The sequence below is a fragment of the Gymnoscopelus braueri genome (assembly GCF_963280865.1).
Source record: "Gymnoscopelus braueri genome assembly, chromosome: 8".
NCBI lineage: Eukaryota > Metazoa > Chordata > Actinopteri > Myctophiformes > Myctophidae > Gymnoscopelus > Gymnoscopelus braueri.
The window spans coordinates 41,268,238-41,288,544 of NC_137609.1; the positions used below are offsets into that span (position 1 = coordinate 41,268,238).

The 20,307-nt window shown below is 44.2% G+C and overlaps 1 protein-coding gene across 1 annotated transcript in view; it reads left to right on the forward strand.

The window, feature by feature from the left end:
- LOC308090001 (stAR-related lipid transfer protein 13-like) overlaps positions 1 to 19,900 on the forward strand; it is a 155,497-nt gene extending 135,597 nt beyond the window's left edge. The window contains 12 exon segments of the mRNA XM_080435019.1: positions 3,499 to 3,562; positions 5,378 to 5,715; positions 6,254 to 7,405; positions 8,964 to 9,134; positions 10,893 to 11,052; positions 11,653 to 11,851; positions 12,553 to 12,766; positions 13,670 to 13,784; positions 14,871 to 15,173; positions 16,152 to 16,369; positions 16,961 to 17,137; positions 18,204 to 19,900. Of these exon segments, the coding sequence (XP_080291145.1) occupies positions 3,499 to 3,562; positions 5,378 to 5,715; positions 6,254 to 7,405; positions 8,964 to 9,134; positions 10,893 to 11,052; positions 11,653 to 11,851; positions 12,553 to 12,766; positions 13,670 to 13,784; positions 14,871 to 15,173; positions 16,152 to 16,369; positions 16,961 to 17,137; positions 18,204 to 18,321 (3,229 nt within the window). The 3' untranslated portion in view covers positions 18,322 to 19,900.
- The last annotated feature ends 407 nt before the right edge of the window (positions 19,901 to 20,307 follow it).

The window sequence follows — 20,307 nt, forward strand, 5'->3', positions numbered from 1 at the left end:
AGAATGCACATCAGACCCCCTGGAGTGCTGAGTCGACCACAAGACAATAAACACTCAATGAGCTCTGATGACACCATCTCTCTCTCTCTCTCTCTCTCTCTCTCTCTCTCTCTCTCTCTCTCTCTCTCTCTCTCTCTCTCTTTACACGCTTCAGCCACAACCCGCTTTTAAACAGCATTATTTGACAATCTGCCTTAACCCCCTCCCCCCCAAGACGGTTCTGTGGGAAGTTTTCTGAAGTGTTCGCATTTGATGCTCCACCCCGGGAGGAATTGTCTAGGGGGATTGTTTGTTTCCCAAAATACAAGCTTCGCGTTGTAGATTGGCTATTTGCGGTAAAGATCAGTGGTGTAAAGTAACTAAGTACATTTACTCAAGTACTGTACTAAGTGCATTTTTTTACTTTCTTCAGTATTTCCAATTTTCAATACTTTTACTTCTACAAAAAGTATTGAACATCTCAGAGACAAATATTGTACTTTTACTCCACTACAATTATTTGAAAACTTTAGTTACTAGTTACTTTGTAGATTTTGGTTATTACACATACAGTAACCACTTCAGCCCTATTTACATTTTGGCCATTTGAAAATAGCAGATCTACAAGCTCACAATGCGTCGTGATGCGACGCATTGTGAGCTTGTAGATCTGCTATTTTCAAAAGATTGCTATACATGAAATGGGATATTCTGCATGATGAGTACTTTAAGTACATTTTGATGCCAATGCTTTTGTACTTTTACTCAAGGACATTTTGAATTCCAGACTTTTACTTGTGAACAGAGTACTGCAGTATTGACACTTTCACTTAAGTAAGGAATTTGAGTTCTTTTTCTACCACTGATCATGGGACAGCTGTAATGTATACCTACTGTACTGCAAGACACACAGAGGGACGGACGGACGGACAGACGGTTGACATGGCGCTTTGTCGCCACACGCTGTCATTTTCCCATGTTATATTTGGAACAAAAAAAAGCCAATGCAACCATCTGCCAGTGTGTACTTAGTGTGTGAACGTAGGAAATGTAAACAGTGAACAAAGAAAGCCATGCCCACGTTGCTATTAGAGGCTCTGAGGAAAAGAAACACTTACCCATTGACAGAAAGGTTGTAATATAGACGTGTAAAACCCCACCTCACAAAAACATGTTTTAGCCACCGTGTATGATTGCTTTGGGGTTTTATCTAGAACAGTAACTATAGGCATAGTTTGTTGTCTGTGTACGGTATTGTGTATGTATTTATGCTGCCTTTAGCAGTGGTGTAAAGTAACTAAGTACATGTACTCAAGTACTGTACTTAAGTACAATTTTTTTACAAAACTTTTACTTACTGTAAGTAAAACATGTGAGTATACTTTTTCCATCACTGGCCTTTAGACAGATGCTTGTCTGGGTGGGTACAGTCACTGTTCCAGATGTGTAACAAGAGAAGCCTCTGCTACGTTGAATAGAGGTCATTATGGATGTACAGTATGTAGTCATTCTGGTTGAATAGAGGTCATTATGGATGTACAGTATATGTACTTCATCCTGGTTCTAAGCTTGGATCTTACAATCAACCCTTAACCACACAAAGCGTCATGAACTTGTGTTATTTGTTGGTGAATGTTTGCCCGAAAACAGGGATGCTATAGGCTAGTGTTCCAGGTTCCTTGAGGGCTTGGGGGGATGTCTCTGGGGGAGGGTGAGCAAGCTACGTGCGTGTGTGTGTGTGTGTGTGTGTGTGTGTGTGTGTGTGTGTGTGTGTGTGTGTGTGTGTGTGTGTGTGTGTGTGTGTGTGTGTGTGTGTGTGTGTGTGTGTGTGTGTGTGTGTGTGTGTGTGTGTGTGTGTGTGTGTGTGTGTGTGTGTGTGAGAATTTAAACTGTTTTGTGCCATGAGTAGCTCTACACAGCACGAGTTTTTTTCACTGCAAATTTAAAAGCATCAACTTGTAAGAATGAGGCAAAATATAATATATTTATTTATATAATATATACATTTATGTAATATAAAGTAATTTTTTGATTGATTGAACACTTTATTAGTCAGAAATGTAAACAGCACGTGGTACAGTAAGACATTAAAGGGACAGTTCACCCCAAAAAAATCTTATTTTCTATCAATTACACACCCCATGAAGCCTTGAATTCATGGAGATTCTGTCGTATTCCTAAGCCAATAATTTGATGACCAGCGGAAAGATGCTAATGTCTCCGGTAGGAGACTCGAAGTTGACTCTTTGAGTCTCCTATCGGAGCCGCCGCCGCCGCCAGTCAGTGTGTCATGAGGGTATTGAGGACACTGTCCTTTTGACTATTAAACTATCTTAATAGTTTGATGTGGTTAAGGATCCAGATTCCAACTGACTGCACGCTCATCCACCCCCAGCCTACTAAGGGCTCGAGGGGGGGAGGAGGAGGAGGGGAGGAGGAGGAGGAGGAGAAGTAGGAGGAGGTGGGGTCATGGAGTTTTAGCGAGAATAGAGATGGGGACGGGGGGACGGGGGCGGGCGTTTGAGGCCAGCAGGCCCCGGGGGGGCGGTGGTCATGAGAGGAATATGATACACTGTGGTTAACAGACTAACAGCTAATTATGTTATTTTCTATTCTTGTGCGTTTGGTTCTCAGCTGCTCCTGACCAGAGCCTTTGAAAATAAAGACAGAGTTATACGTCACTCTTTGATCTCAAACGCCACGCAATCACATGGTTCATTTATTTATGGAGTGTGGCTTCATAAACACTGAATATGAATGGAGTTCAATGCTGGAGCTACACAGTGTTTGGAACTACTGGTCGCCCCATGGCAAGGGTTACTTTCACATTCTTCTTGTTATTTTTAATTAAGTTTTATTTATATAGTTTTTTATTGTTCATACCAGCAGCAGTTTGTACAGGATATACATTACTTTGAAAAAAGGGGGGTATAAACGTTTAACTTTTTTTTTTTGTATTTAGATTTTTTATTAACGCGAGAACATTGGCTTCCATTATAGCATGCTAACTTTCCAGGAATAGAAATCCTGCAGTTTCTATTAGCTTGGATTCCCCATCAATTATGTCACTGGTAGGTTTCTGAACTGTCCTCAGCCCTCCTCTGAGACACAGAGCGAGTAGACAGAAATGGTACCATAATATAATGAGCATAAGTGAGGACCAATTATATGAAGACAGGTTGAAAATGGGTGAAGTTGTCCTTTAATTCTCTGGTGTGATGAAATGAGATGAAATGTGAATAGATGAGATCGTTGCGGAAACGTCTTATCTCCATATTTTTATAAATTAACGCCCTACTTGATCATACTACAGTCTCACACAAAAGTATCAAAAGTACCAGATCTACAAGCTTGACGCGATGTGTTTTGAGCTTGTAGATCTGCTACTTTTGCACCTGACAGAGATGAGATGAAATGAAATGCGATTTTAGATTTTATGAAATGAAATGATGTGATCTGACTGTGTGTGTTTGTATGTGCACATGTGTGTGTGTGTGTGTGTGTGTGTGTGTGTTACAGACGCCTCAACACCCTGAACAAGTGTGCGTCCATGAAACTTGACGTCAGCCACTCCAAGAAGAAAGTGAGTTTGCAATTTTTTTCCTCAATTAATAATTTGTATTGCTCCTCAGTTTTGGACAGTGGGGTAATGGTGATTATTTTTTTCTCAGGGGAACGGTATTTTAATGACGTCACATGCACGCGTGCGCACCGGTAAACTTGTTATGCAAAGTAGCCATTTGGGTACTTCCAGTGGAACGCTGTGGTGTCCCGTGTAGCGACCAAAACACCACTGGTTTTGGACAAATACAGACCTAAAAAAACAACATCTTGGACAGAACATGTACCAACACAAGCAATATCAAGAAAAACAAAGAAACATGAACACACAGATGCAAAGAAAAGTAAAAAAAAGAAAAAAAAGAAAAGAAAAGCAGTCCTACATACAGTATCAATTACATTTCTCTTTGTCGTACGTATGTGTGACAAATATTAAGCCAACTCCTGTAAGTCAGCCATTTTGAATGCTAGCAGGTCTTATAGGAATGCTAGCATTAGATTTTTGGGTTGATGTTGTGTAAGGGAACATGATGTTCTGTGCCTGGCAGCCATGAATGGACTGCATTCATTCATTCATTCATTCTTATTCCACCACGCTGTGTTTTTGCGTTGAACTTGTACACTTGAACACAGTAAAATGACTGTGTGGGATTCTCTCTATGTGGTTTAAATCAGTGGCTCTCAAAGTGGGGTCCGGGGACCCCCAGGGGTCCTTGAGGGGTTGATAGTTAGGAACCAAATGGACCCTAATCCATTTGGTTCCATTTTTAGCTCAAGACCCTAAGAGAAATTAGACATTTGCCCGGGACCCAAAATAGTGAAAGTAGTAGATCTACAATCTCACAACGTTTCGCTTTTTTTCCGGGTTGTGAGCTTCCAGATCTGCTATTTTTACAACTTCTTAACCGTTTATTTTATTTTATTTTATTTGCAGAACTTATTAGATTTTTAGATTTTATTCATGAAACTTTTTAAAATCTTTTGAAACTCATTGTTTGGGAAACACAATGCTACACATTGTCCCCAGATCAAAATGTTGTCAAATGGGGGGTTCTGTGGCCCTAATGCATATCAAACTGGGGGCCCTTGAAATTAAGATGGTTCAGAATCACTGCTATGGCCGTAAAGGTCTTCTCGTCGGGGGGCCCTGAGATATCTTTTTCAAATGGGGGTCCGTGGGCGAATGTTGTATGTGTCAATTTGGGGGTCCTTGGCATGAAAAGGTTTGAGAACCACTGGTTTAAATGAAGACTCCCTTTGTCTGCACTGTGTTGTAAAACATGTGATGCAACACAAGCCCTTTGACACCCTCTAGTGGTGGTTGATGTGATGATGTAGCCTGGCATGGCCAGACTGATATCACTGTGTAGATATCAGTCTGGAATCTCTGAGCGGAACCTGCATTTTAGGGCGACAAAATAAAATGCATAATTTTGGATACTGGGCCCTGATTGGTGCCCCACAACTTCGGGGTCAGCTCCATCCTCCATCCTTCACTCTCTCACCCTCTCTCTCTCCCTCTTTCTCTATTTCTCTTGCTCTCGCTCATCGTCTTTCTCACTCTCCCTCCCTCGTTCCCTCTCTTTATTATCTCCCTCTTTCTCTCTCTCCTTCTCCTCTGCTTCTTTCCCTCTGCCTGATTGATTGATTGATTGATTGATTGATTGAATCATTTATTAACAGTTTGCAAAAAGTACTGAGGTACAGTTATACAATAATGCTAAAAGCTCCAAGGGCTTGTTTCCATTGTGGTCCTGTGTATTCACTTCATCCCTTTCTCTCTCTCTCTCTCTCTCTCTCTGTCTCTCTCTCTGTCTCTCTCTCTCTCCCTCTCCAGCCTGATGACTCAGATGAAGACGACCCTCTGGCCATCAGCAAGAGGTGGACGTTCGAGTGGAGCAGCCGCCGCTGGTCCCGCCTCCAGGACATCCACTTCCTGTTGGAGGACGGCGCCGACGGCGGGGGAGGAGGAGGAGGAGGAGGGAGCAGCCCCCCGCGGGGAGGAGGAGGAGGAGGAGGAGCGGAGGGGGGGAGCAGAGAGAGCGTCCTGACGGACCTCAGTGAGCAGGAGGTCACAGAGATCTCCTCCCTCCACAGCGAGGACTCCATCCTGCCCGACTCTGTGTCCATGGCCTCGCTGTCCGCCTCCTACCACCACCACTCCCCTCCCACCAGGTTAGAACAGTTCAGTCAGCACAACTCATCAACGGATTTCAAAATGAGCAATATATTTATTTTTGGCTGCCCTCTCCTTGGTTGGCTTTAAACAGACATAACTCCAGTTCCCAGCATGCTAAACTTCCCAAAGCTGCTGGGTGCTCTTAGACGGCCAATAGGTACAGGCTGTAATCGTTTAAGCCCCACCCCCTCTGTGGTCCTATTGGCTGGGCTTAATAGGGACAGGCTGTATTTACTTAAGCCCCACCCCCTCTGTGGTCCTTTTGGCTGGGCTTTAAACATCCATAACTCCAGTTCCCAGCATGCTAAACTTCCCAAACTTGGTAAGTGCTCTTAGACAGGCAGTAATTGCTTAAGCCCCGCCCCTCTGTGTTCCTTTTGAGCAGCCTTGAAATGAATGGACAGGGATTTAACATTGTTCCTCTAGTTCATATAGCTTAATGAAATTAACTCACCAAAGGCACCACTCACTTCACACTGGGTGTGATTTTCAACAAAAAAAATGTTTTCTTCTCATTTTTGTTAACCCTTGCAGGGACCTGCCCCACTACAACTCCCTGCCCTCCAAGAGCCGGCGAGCCGCCGGCGGGTCGTTGGGCCGCAACCGGGCCAAGGAGTTCCTGCGTCGCATGGAGATGATGCGTACCTGGGGGCCGTCCTCCAACAGGCGGAAGTCGTCGTCCAGCCGCCGGCCGCCACTCGTCATCGGCGAGCCCGTGCTGCAGGGGGCGGAGCCACAGGCCCTGCAGGTCCTCCAGTGCACGCCCATCAGCCAATTGGAAGGCGGTGGCAGCCCGACGTCGACGCACGCGTGCCAATCCCGCGGCGTTGGCATCGGCGGGGAAGACTGGGCCGCCGACGGCCCTTCTTCCCCCGAAATGTGCGACGTCGACCGCCTGGTGCTGAGCTGCAGCGCGCCGACGACGGGCGGCCAGAAGGAGAACAGCGCGCGTAAGAAACCGCGGCGCGCCGCCAGCAAGAGAGGAAGCATTTACCTGGAGGACATGGAGCTTCCCTCCCAGGGGAAACGGACGGAAGGCGCCGGCGGCGGCGGCACGGCGGCAAGCCAGTTCGGCAGGAACCAGTTCCGCTCGTACGAGAACCTCCTGGTCCACATCCCCAAAGACCACAAGCCGGGCACCTTCCCCAAGGCGCTGTCCATAGAGAGCCTGGCCCCGTCTCCCACCGACCCCCGACATCATCACCACCGCCACCACCACCCCGGCGGCGCCACGCCTCTCCTCCTGGGCCCCGGCGAGCCCTGGTCGGGGGCGAAGGTCGCGGGTCTTCTCTCCAAGAAGCCGCCCCACTGTCCCGGGGCGCCGCGCGGCAGCAGGGTGAGCGTCTACGACAACGTGCCGGGGTCCCACCTGTACGCCAGCACGGGCGACCTCATGGACCCGGGGAAGGAGGACGACCGGATGTTCCCGCACCTGGACGACGTCTTGCAGCACGTCAGCGGCCTGCAGCAGCTGGTGGACCACTGGTCGCGCAGCGTGCTGCCCGAGGGCGACGGCGAGGAGGGGGAGGGGGAGGGGGAGAGGGAGGGGACGACCACGCCCAGCGACGGCGGCGGCGGCGGGGAGCGAGACGGCGTCTCCCTGAACGACAGCGACTCCACGGGGACCACCACCGGCGGCCGGGAGAGGAGAGACTCTGGAGTCGGGGCTTCTCTCACCAGACCGCGGTAAGCATGGATCTGATGTGCATCGGTATTACTGTAGCTCAATGGTTCTCAACCTGTGGGTCGGTAGCCCCAGGGGGGGTCCCCACATGATTCTTGGCGGGGGGGGACTCCCCAGATGACAGTGAAGTGACGATTTAAGCACTTTTAAGACCTTTTTAACCCATTAAGACCTGAGGCCGCTTCTAAACATTTTCTAAATCCTAACAGTTTTTCGGGAAAAAATGTAAAAAATTAATTTTCACGATTTTTCAAAAATAGCAGATCTACAAGCTCATAGCGCGGCACGTCCCCAGTTCAAATATGATAATTTTGGGGGGATCCCCAGTTCAAATAATATTTTGTTAGGGGGTCCCCAGTACAGTCACACGCACAGTTTACCATCACTATTGTGATGGTAAAACATAAAGGTTAGACATATCCATTGTAGCATGGCATAATTTCTTTCTTTTTTTTTTATCAAAAAGGATTGACAATTTTAGAACATTGCGAAAGTTGCAATCATAACGCAATCATATGAAAATTACTTTTCAGGGACCCAAGTATATTTTCAGATGCATTGTCTCAAGTTTTTGTATAATTTGAATCGTGCTAAGCATGGATCTGATGTGCATCGGTATTACTGTAGCTCAATGGTTCTCAACCTGTGGGTCGGTAGCCCCAGGGGGGGTCCCCACATGATTCTTGGCGGGGGGGGACTCCCCAGATGACAGTGAAGTGACGATTTAAGCACTTTTAAGACCTTTTTAACCCATTAAGACCTGAGGCCGCTTCTAAACATTTTCTAAATCCTAACAGTTTTTCGGGAAAAAATGTAAAAAATTAATTTTCACGATTTTTCAAAAATAGCAGATCTACAAGCTCATAGCGCGGCACTCGGTGCCGCGCTATGAGCTTGTATATCTGCTATTTTTGAATAGCCTAAAGAAATCTAAAAGTGACACAGATGCGTTCCAGGTATTAATGGGTTAATACCTCAAAAAGAAAGAAAATTAAAAGACCATCACTGCATAAAAAATGATCAACAAACTACTATAAAAACTGGTCAAACGTTGGCCAAATTGTCAAATAATATAAGAAAGAGGCAAACATAGCCGATCTACAAGCTCACAACGCCTAAACGCAAAATATAATGCCTAAACTCCTACATTCCAAGTGCTTGTCAGGGTGAGGGGTCCCCAGTTCAAATATGATAATTTTGGGGGGATCCCCAGTTCAAATAATATTTTGTTAGGGGGTCCCCAGTACAGTCACACGCACAGTTTACCATCACTATTGTGATGGTAAAACATAAAGGTTAGACATATCCATTGTAGCATGGCATAATTTCTTTCTTTTTTTTTTATCAAAAAGGATTGACAATTTTAGAACATTGCGAAAGTTGCAATCATAACGCAATCATATGAAAATTACTTTTCAGGGACCCAAGTATATTTTCAGATGCATTGTCTCAAGTTTTTGTATAATTTGAATCGTGCGTATGAAATGTGTTCTGATGTAATGGAATATTTCCCCCTGCACATTCTGATAACTTGGTCCTTTGTCATTCCTCGTTCTCCAGGTTACGGTGGCCGAGTTTCAGGATGTCCGACCCTCTCAGCCAACCAGGGTCCTCGCTGCAGATCAGCAGCCAATCAGCAGGCCAGCTCAGCCTCCTGCGCAAGTTCTCCCTGCTCCGTCTCACGGCGATCATGGAGAAATACTCCATGTCTAATAAACATGGATGGACCTGGTGGGTACACGCACGCACGCACGCACGCGCACGCACGTACGCACGCACACACACACACACACGCACACACACACAAACACATACTGACAGACAGTCTGATAGCCTTTCATAGACTAAAGTTTTGAAATAATTGTAGTGGAGTAAAAGTATGATATTTGCCAATTTGCCAATTGAGTAAATGTACTTAGTTACTTTACACCACTGCCAATATGTTTCAACAATAAAACAATTATAAATAAACATTTGTGTTTGTCATGTTACTCCGCTAAAACCCCAGTGATCATGAACTTTGGTCAGTAATCATAATGCCCCTTTTCTTTACCACAAGGAACACAATCATTTCGATGCTGTGTGTATACTGTAGCTACGGGGCAATAGTTTGATAAAGCCATTTCCGTGTCTCTGCAAAAAGAGGCATTTCTCAGTAATTCTTCCTGAATACCCAGAGGCTTTTGACCTTACTGGAACTGAAACCACTTTAAACCCTGTCATGCAAAGCAGATTTGTGTTTTCCACCAAATGCAGACTTGCACTCGCCTGTCACAGTGAACAAAAGTGACTTTTGCAAGTCGCATTCCACCCCACTGCTAGTCTAACGTAACCACATTAACTGAACCCAAGATTTCCTATTCTATGGCGAACATTTGCCGAAACTAGTCGATCTACAAGCTCACAATGCGAGCTTTTGGATTTTTTCAGCGAAGACATTTGGTGTAGAGGGGGAAGAAAAAAGGAGGGGCCTAGACAAGTTTAGAGCCATGGGGGACTCCAGTCAACTACACGTAGGGATTAAATGGTTGATGAACCCAAAAACCTCTTGAGTTCGGTTGATATGAGTAGAATGAGAGCTTGACATCTGCTTGAATCCATTAAATAATAATATTTTATTGCCCCACAATGTCTGCTGGTGTGTCTGCCTGTAGGCTTTGTAGAAGCAGCTGTACTCTGTACACACTAAAACACTGGGTCTGAACGCAGTTTTATTGGGTCGCGAGTAAATATCCATTTATTTTCCGTTTCCTACAATTTGTTTTGGATTATTATTATTCCAAAAGATTTTCAAAATCTTTCTGTCTGTCTGTCTGTGTTAATTTAATGACAGTGTGCAAATGGACCTATTTGGATCCAAAGTGGATTCATTTTCACACTCTCTGACTTGACAGGGTTGTGCTGTGTGTATGTGTGTGTGTGTGTGTGTGTGTGTGTGTGTGTGTGTGTGTGTGTGTGTGTGTGTGTGTGTGTGTGTGTGTGTGCGTGTGCGTGTGCATGCTTGCATATGTGTGGCTGCTATTATTAGTTCATAATTTCACACATTCCAATGTACTGTTAGTTTACAGAACACACAGGAAGTGACATCATCAGATGGTCAGACATGGAAAGTCCCTGTGATTTCTTCAGGGTCCTGACCTCTCTCTCACTTAAACACATTCTTTCCACTGTGTGCACACGCACGCACACACGCACGCACGCGCACGCACACACACACACACACAATTTAGATTGATGCTGTCTCATTTGAAAGATTTTTGTATGCCTTTATTGATAGTTTTCAGTGTAGATAGACAGGAAAAGGGGAGAGAGAGACGGGGAGAAACGCGCAGCAAAGGTCGGGAACGGGACTCAAACCCGCGACTCGCTGTCAGGCTGCATTGAGCCTACAGTAGGTGCTCAGACTGCTAGGCCAGCGATCCGGGGCCGATGCTGTCTCATTTTGCCGGTGGGACTATGACCAATAATGACTCTCTACATTATGTGCAGGTCTGTGCCAAAGTTCATGAAGAGGATGAAGGTGCCGGACTACAGAGAGAGGAGTGTGTTTGGCGTCCCCCTCATCGTCCATGTGCAGCGCTGTGGTCATCCTCTGCCTCTGTGTCTGCAGCAGGCTCTGGCCCACCTCCGGACACACTGCCTGGACCAGGTCTGTCACAACTAGGGCTGTGAATGTTTTGGTATCCCACGATTCGATTTGGATTCTTGAAACGTTTGCTTTCAATGAGGACAGAGCTAGCTGTATTACTTCCTGTTCCATTTTATCAACCAGTGACTGAATCAACAATAAAATATATCCCCGCACACCGCCACTTGCACGTTCATTAAATACCTTCTCTTGAACGTTAAAGTGGCAGTGTGGAGGTATATCTTTTGTTGTTGATTTCGTCTGCTGTTTGTTGACTTTTTGCGATTCGAACTCCGGTCTCCCCCGTGGAAGGCCAACATCTTAACCGCTATTAAAAAATAATAATAATAATTGAAATAGGGCTGAAGTGTTTTGTAATAATAATTCAAATCTACAAAGTAACTGGAAACCACCATACTTAATCCACCCTTCTCTCTCCTTGTCCTCTCTTCTTTCTGCCCCCCCCCTGCCCTGTGTGTGTGTGTGTGTGTGTGTGTGTGTGTGTGTGTGTGTGTGTGTGTGTGTGTGTGTGTGTGTGTGTGTGTGTGTGTGTGTGTGTGTGTGTGTGTGTGTGTGTGTGTGTGTGTGTGTGTGTGTGTGTGTGTGTGTGTATTATCTCAGGTGGGGTTGTTTCGTAAGTCGGGGGTGAAGTCTCGTATCCAGGCTCTGAGGCAGCAGTGTGAGCTGTGTCCAGAATGTGTGGTATATGAGGACCAGTCAGCATACGATGTGGCCGACATGGTGAAACAGTTCTTCAGAGACCTGCCTGAACCTCTGCTCACCAGCAAGCTGGGGGAGACCTTCCTGCATATATACCAGTGTAAGTCCACTTACTGGTTACTGTATAGAGTATACTCTTCTTATTCACCTGTTTCCCAGACTGTGTGTTTTCCACTTACTGTCGATTTGATCCAATGAAATCCAATGAAACTGGTCAGATGACCAATGGTATCCAATGAAATCGACAGGAAGTGGAAAACACACAGCCTAGGAAACAGGTGAATAGAGCAAAAGATTTCAGGCCAAGGACCCCTTAGCTGAAAGAGAGAGGAAGCAGGGACCTCCCACTACATATTGTATGAAATTATGTTGCAGTTTTATTTACTTATCTTTTCTATTAACCCATTAAGAGCGGGAACGCATCTGAGTCACTTTAGATTTCTTTGGCTATTAAAAAATAGCAGATCTACAAGCTCATAGCGAAGCACCGAGTGCCACGCTATGAGCTTGAAGATCTGCTATTTTTGAAAAATCGCAAAAATGTTTGCAAATCTTTGAATATTTATTTTTTATTTTTTAAGCGAACATTTTTTACTGAAATCTTTGCTTCTGGGGGGTCCCTGGAACAACATATTTTGAGATGGGGGTCCGTGGCCAAATACATATCATTTTGGGTCTGCATAGAAGAGTAGGGGGCCCAGTATAGACCCCTGGGGAACTCCGGTCAACGCAGTATATAGGGTTTTTTAAGTGGTTTAGATGAATGTTTAGAGATGTTTTCCTCTCTGGTTCTTTTTATAGACGTCCCCAAGGACCAGAGGTTGCAGGCCGTGAGAGCGGCCATCTTGCTGATGTCGGACGAGAACCGGGAGGTGCTGCAGACGCTGCTGTACTTCCTGCGTGATGTCACTTCCTTGGTGGAGGAGAACCAGATGACTCCCATGAACCTTGCCGTGTGCCTGGGGCCCTCGCTGTTCCACCTCAACATCCTAAAGAGCGAGATGCTGTCGCCACGGTAACGCACCACACACATAGACACAAACACACACAAACACACGCACACGCACACACACACACACACACACACACACACACACACACACACACACACACACACACACACACGCACACACATTTTTGAATTATTTTATTTGGATCTGCAAAAAAAGCGCAATACATTGATTGATTGATTGAATATTTGATTAGACATAAATGTAAAAACAGCGCTAGTACAGTCAAACACTTTGTCTAAAAGGATAACACCCAAAAATTCCTTGCGGTCTTGTTTCCATTGGGTTAGGTATTCAATTCATCAACATATAGAAAATAGCACCAAACATAATAGATCCAAACACTGATCAGAAGAAGGTTACATAACGATCAAACCAGACACAACTGCTGCACATGCTTATTAACAAAAAATAACAAATTGATGACATAGATACTACTATATACAGAAAGTGACAGATGATGTTCTTTTTCCTCCCCCTTAGCTACTCAAGGATATATGAAACTTTGTTTTCTCAAGATAGACAGACTGCACATGATAGCTGAGATAGAACAGTACTATTTATTTAGCCAATTTTTTTCGCATTCGTCTTTTCAATATTCACGGAGCACAGGTTTGTGAACGTGGCCCAGACTCCCAAACACAAGAACAATAAGTTGACAGTTATATGTATTTGTCTGCGGCCAAATACATATCATTTTATATTTCATGGGTTAATAAGCATGTTCAGCAGTTGTACTGTATCTGGTTTGACCGAGGCTGTCTCCGCTCTCCGCTCATGTTAATTTGCCATCTCATATAATTACTCGAGTTCTTGTCATCTCATGTCATCTCATATCACTCCATTTCATGTCACATGACATGATGTGACGTTGTCATGTCAACTCATTATGTCCCTATATACTGTAGGTCGATCCAGAGGAAGTACACCACAGGGCGTCCGGACCAGAAGGACCTGAATGAGAACCTTGCTGCCACCCAGGGCCTGTCACACATGATCCAGGAGTGTCACCGACTCTTCCAGGTGCGTCTTAGAGCAGTGGTTCGATCCCCAAACGTTTTAGCTCCAGACCAAAAGGAGAAATGTGCTGATGTCTCTCCGGGGCTATATATGGAACTATACGGGACGCTTCCTCGCCACTGGGTGGGGCTTTCGCCCGACTGGACTTGAGAAGTCCCTTCGGTGGGGGAGTTGTCACATTCTAATACAGCCCAAAAACCCTGTTCTAGCACCTGACTTGGTGGCATGCCTTGCTAATAAATGGACTGCCAGTCCCATCTTCCTGGGATCAAATCCCGCTGCCTCCACTATTTTTCCAACAACCGCAGATATTTTTTTTGCCGATAAATTATAGTTTTTGACCGCAACGGAGGTACGGCGTCTCAAGCGAACTTGTGCCACGAGAGGCACCGCCGAGCGAGCTAAAGCGAGCGAGTTGCCGTGCCGAACGTTGTCATGTACCCCAGTGTTGATTTTGATGTAGTTTTAGTCATAGTCTTTTGAATAAAATTCCATTTTGTTTTAGTCATATTTTAGTCATCTGAAATGTTTCAGTTTTTGTCTAGTTTTAGTCGACTAGATATCATAAGATTATAGTCGACTAAATGTACAGTTGATTTAGTCGACTAAAAAGTATTTTGCCGGTGCCTTGATGGCGTCATAATGCCTGCTTTTACACTTGGTTGCATGCTGAAAATAGCAGATCTACAAGCTCACAACGCGTCGCAGCGCAACGCGTTGTGAGCTTGTAGATCTGCTATTTTCAGAGCGCAACACCTGAGCGCAACCAAACATAAAATTACTTGTCTTTTAGTTCAACTGGATCTCTTCTCCATTAGTCCCTCCATAACATTTTACAGTCTAGTTTTTATTTGTTGACGAAATTGTCAATATATTTAGTCGTAGTTTAAGTCATCGTAGCTTAGTTTGTATTTTGTTTTTATTTTGTTTTCGTCCGTGAAAAAAGTTAGTCGACGAACATTTTCCGTCATAGTTTTAGTCGACGAAATCAACTTTAGGCACGGAATCGTAAATCTGAAACGTTGTTAGTTTCCGTTATATAGCTATACTAACCTTGGTGCGTGTGCCTGTCCGTCTTGCCCTCTCTAGATCCCAGAGGAGATGGTGACTCAGTCTCGTAACTCCTACATGGAAGCGGAGCTGCTGGCGCCCCCGCTGGACGAGCTGTGCAAGGGCGGGGAGGAGGACGTCGGGGCGGTGGAGGAGGAAGAGGAGGAGGAGGAGGAGGAGGAAGAGGAGGCGGCGGCGGAGGAAGAGGAGGACGAGGAGGAAGGCTCTTACCACGCCCACCTGGAGGGACTGATCCAGGCTCTGCTGAAGGAGGCCAAGGACAAGAGCAAAGGCTGGGTGTCGCGCTCTGCCGCCGACCACACGGAGCTGGCGTCTAAGAAGGTGTGTGTGTGTGTTTGTATCAGTGGTGGAGAAGTACTCAGATATTTTACTTAACTCACTCACCGCCAGAATAAATACTATAAATAAATCATCCACTGCCAGCGATTTTCTTACCTTTTCAAGTAGTCACAGAATATTTATCTCCAGTGTGGTGGAAAGTAACTAAGTACATTTACTTAAGTACTGTACTTAAGTAAAATGTTGAGGTATTTGTACTTTATTTGAGTATTTCCAATTTCCAATACTTTTACTTCTACTCCACTACATCTCAGAGGCAAATATTGTACTTTTACTCCACTACATTTACTTGAAAACTTTAGTTACTAGTTACTTTTCAGATATAAACTATGATATTATAAAACATACATTAACCACTTTAGCCCTATTTTATACATAGCGGCTATTTGAAAATAGCCGATCTACAAGCTCACAACGCGTCGCATCGCGACGCGTTGTGGGCTTGTAGATCTGCTATTTTCAAATATTTAGTACTTTTACTTTTGGTACTTTAAGTACATTTTGATGCCAATACTTTTGTACTTTTACTCAAGTAAATTTTTTATTCTGGACTTTTACTTGTAACAGAGTATTTTTATATTGCAGTATTGGTACTTTTACTTAAGTAAAGAATTTGAGTACTTTTTCCACCACTGAGTATGATCAATCAATATCTGCAAAGTAACTACTAGTAACTAAAGTTTTCAAATAATTGCAGTGGAGTAAAAAGTACAACATTTGCCTCTGAGATGTAGTATTAAAAATTGGAAACACTCCAGTAAAGTAAAGTACAGTACTTGAGTAAATGTACTTACACCATTGGTTTTGCATTACTATACTTGTGAGGACAAAATGTCCCCCACAAGTATAGTGGGGAGAAATAGACGTTGTGAGGACCATTCTCCTGGTCTAACTGTGTGTGTGTGTGTGTGTGTGTGTGCGTGTTTGTGTGTGTGTGTGTGTGTGTGTGTGTTCCGTCAGGTGGGGGACGGGAACCCCCTGCGGCGGTGGCGGGCGTGCGTGGAGGTGCCGGCGTCGCCCAGCGACGTGCTGCACCGGCTCCTGAAAGAGCGCCCCCTGTGGCAGACCGACGTCCTGCAGGACAAGGTTCTGGAGGCGCTGGACAGACAGACGGACGTGTACCAGTACTCCTGCCGCGGCATGGCGCCACAGCCCACCACGGACTACGTGGTACTGAGGTCAGTGGTGGAGATAATATACTGTATGTGTGTATGTGACACACCATGGGGTGGTGTAGGGGCAGTTCTTAACTCATTCAGTGCCAAGTAGATATTTCATTTTTCTTACCTTTTCAAGTAGTCACAGAATATTTATATCCAGTATGATCGATTCCTCAAAAGCTGTTAAACACGGAGGCTTCCACGAAAAGAAAACAATTTCACCGCGACCCCTCCCCCGCGTGTTATGGGCCGTTGAAAATTGTATGTCTCGTGATAAATGCAGGAAAAAAAATAAACTCAAGATACAGCCGATTCCCCAAATACGCTAACCAGGAAGCAGATGGAGCAGTAAATCTTGTGATCACGTGATCTCCTAGATCTCTCTGTGACTGAGCCTGAAATGGTGGCTCATAGGTTGTGGAACAGCGCCATCTAGTGGTAAACACTGAAAACACGGTTTGGACTTGTACACGTCTTTGGCACTCTGGGCCTTGGAATGTTTTTAAGTATTCACGTAAATAGCACTGAATGAGTTAATTGAACCTTGAACCTTAAAACAATCTATTACCCTGACTCACCTCTTGTTGTGTTTGTTGGTCATGTGCTCAGGTCATGGCGTACGGACCTGGGGAAGGGCTCCTGTGCGCTGGTGTGTGTGTCTGTGGAACACGAGGACAGCCCTCGCATGGGGACCGTGAGGGGAGTGGTCCTGGAGTCACAGTACCTTCTAGAACTCGTTGGTTCTGGGAAGACCAGGCTGACGCACATCTGCCGGGTCGACCTCAGGTTGGTATGCATTTCATGTGCTTCATCTTGACACGGGGAGGATGTGAAGAGCCTTTGTATGACGGGGTGTGTTAGCTGTGGAAAGTTACATAATGATAATGGTGATAATAATCAATAATACAACTTGTAATGCCTTAATACAGCTATATTTTTTACATCTTTTGTTTAGGCAAACGAACATACATAACACATTTTAAAGTTTGTTTCTATGCCATCACTTGCACAGTTCAAATCTATGATGATGCTCCATTGTGTATCTGCTTGTAATTGTTTTTAACCTACTTAGTATTTCATTTATATCGTTTTTTTTATTAGTAGTAGATTTTAAGCCAAATGTATGTTCATTTGCCTAAACACATTTTTTTTAAACAGCTGTTTGAATTCAAAAACTATTATTTTGAATTATACAGTGGTCTCCCTCCTCAAATGCTTTGGATTTTGCCTCCTTGGGAACCCTAGGACTGTAGGAAATAACCGAACATCCATAAGTGTGAAAAACAACAACTCGGAAACCAAATAATTTTTTTCCAATAAGACTAAAACAGATAAGGCACCAGGAGGATAAATCCTGGCTGTTAGACATGGAGTCACATTTAGATTCCTCTAAATGACAGATAAAATACATTTGGCACGCACAACTATTACGCACAAAACAACTCTAGTGGGTCATGCCCATCTTTTGTTAGGCTGGCCTGGAGCAGGCTAGCTGCACAGAACGCATCTCCAATGTAACTTATGTGTCACTGCTCTCATGAACTCGAGTCACGGCCAAACTCAGCTAAGATAACACAAAACTCCTGGTAATCCACTATCTAGGTTTTGTGAAACTGGAAACATTTATGTTGTTTGTTGATGTTTTTACCAGCTTGCTAAAACTGGTCTATGTTCACTCTGAGGAATGTAGGCGTTTCCTTCCAAAATAGCAGCGTGCCCTTCATTTCATTTATATGAGGGGGGCCATCTGGTGGCCAAAGAATTGAACTACAAATTGTAAAGCCTAGTAAGGGGTTTAGCTTGCTGCAAGCTGGTATAAATTATGACTGTCATTTTTTTCTTGTTTCCACAGGGGCAGGTCTCCAGAGTGGTACAACAAGGCGTTTGGTCACTTGTGTGTTAACGAGGCCCAGATGATCCGCTCATCCTTTCTCCCTCCAGACCTGAGCAACACAGAGACCAAGAACTGACCCCCCCGACCCCCCACAAAACAGAGCTTTATGTCGGGGGTGGGGGGGGGACGGAGGAGGACACAAGATGCTTTTGGGATGGAGAACCAAGGATCTACCGTCAGCGGGAAGAGAACCATCGTTCTTAATAGACCAGGACATGGGCTTAGAACTGGGACCAGTGGATTCGTGTACTCTGCTATATCCCTCTCTACTGTTATATATCGTCTCTGTCGGGTGGAATCCTCTTATGTGCAAATCTTTTACTTCTGTTGGGCGTTAATTTATGGAAAAACACAAAAAGTTAGAATATGGAGAGGTTTCTTGTCCCGACAGCAATGATATACCGTGCTGACCTGATTTCCCAGTTCAACCCACACAGGATGGGAAGAGCCGGTCGTCATAAGAATGGTAATTCTTATAATATATACAGTAACTGTGTGGGGGAAGGAAGGTCATGACACCGTGTGAGTTGACGTGCCATAATCTAGAATTAGAATTAGATAGCGGGCCGTCTCACAAACTGTACAGCATGCTTATTATAAGCATCCATCATTTCCAGTGCCACCAGTCTTATCTGAGCGATAGGGGAGAGATTAGGGCACATTAAATACCACAACACGTTTCACATCAAACTGCATTAACTGTCCCTATTTAAACCGGAGAGCCGGGTTCAGCAGATGGATGGAGCTATTCTGAAAATGGCCACTTAACGTTTTGCCAATTATGATGACGAGGCTGAGATCTATTGTGCGGATCAGGGGGCTATTTATCTATTTTCTTCTTCCATTTCCTGCAATGTGTTTACCAGCGATATTATTCTCTGGGCGGCTTCCCAGATCTTTTGTAGCGCTGTGCGCGTCGTAAAAAAAAAAAGGCCATGATTAGATATTGCTTTTCTGGTAAATTAATTTACATATCCATAACAGTGCATCATAGAAACCTCATCGTCCATTTACTCTAAGTGCATTTGAGGATATTTTGAGAAGTCGGAATGCAAGCGAGAGGATCACAGAGCCCTTCTTGACCCAACAATTTGATTTTAACCCTTTAAGACCGGGAACGCATCTGTGTCATTTTTTGATTTCTTTGGCTGTTCAAAAATAGCAGATATACAAGCTTGTACATCTGCTATTTTTGAATAACCAAAGAAATCTAAAAATGACACAGATGCGGTCCGGGTCTTAATGGGTTAATCTACTTGGTGCTCAACGAGTTTGAGATAGAAACACAGAACTGAAAAGCACCATCATAGGAGGGTGGATTCAGACGGTTTTCTATCATAATACTAACTCATACAGGAAGGGTCAGTGACCTCGGAGTGTGGAGTGAAAGATGGGCATGACCCACTAGAGTTGTTTTGTGCGTAATAGTTGTGCGTGCCAAATGTATTTTATCTGTCATTTAGAGGAATCTAAATGTGACTCCATGTCTTTAAGCTGTTATTTAAATTACAATCGCTGGACAGTCTTATCTGGTTATGGCTTATCTGGTTAAAATATAACTTACTATAACTGGACCTAATAAGAACTGATTCGGTGTCAGCAGATTTATTTTATTTTATATTACATCATTATATATTATTATATTTGCAATCTAAACCCATGCAGCAATATATATATATATATATATATATATATATATATATATATATATATATATATATATATATCTCACGCAGGTTTTCAAAATATACAAAACAATTATTTTGGACCCTGGAAATACATTTTCACAAATATATTTTAATACTCAAAATATATTTTTCTTCCACATTGTGTGTCCAAAATATATATTTGTATATTTTGAAAAGTCACTTTTTGCTTTTATATAGAGCCCCATAGCCCACCGATCTGGGGTTCTCGGGTCTACAGCAATTAGATATGATGAAGACATCAATCATATCTCGTCTAATATTCATCTATATCTTGCCTTTTCCTATTTTGTGGAAGCTCTTATAGCTCGCTGTGTGTCTGTGTAATAGTGCACTTATGTTGTCATTGAGCGCCC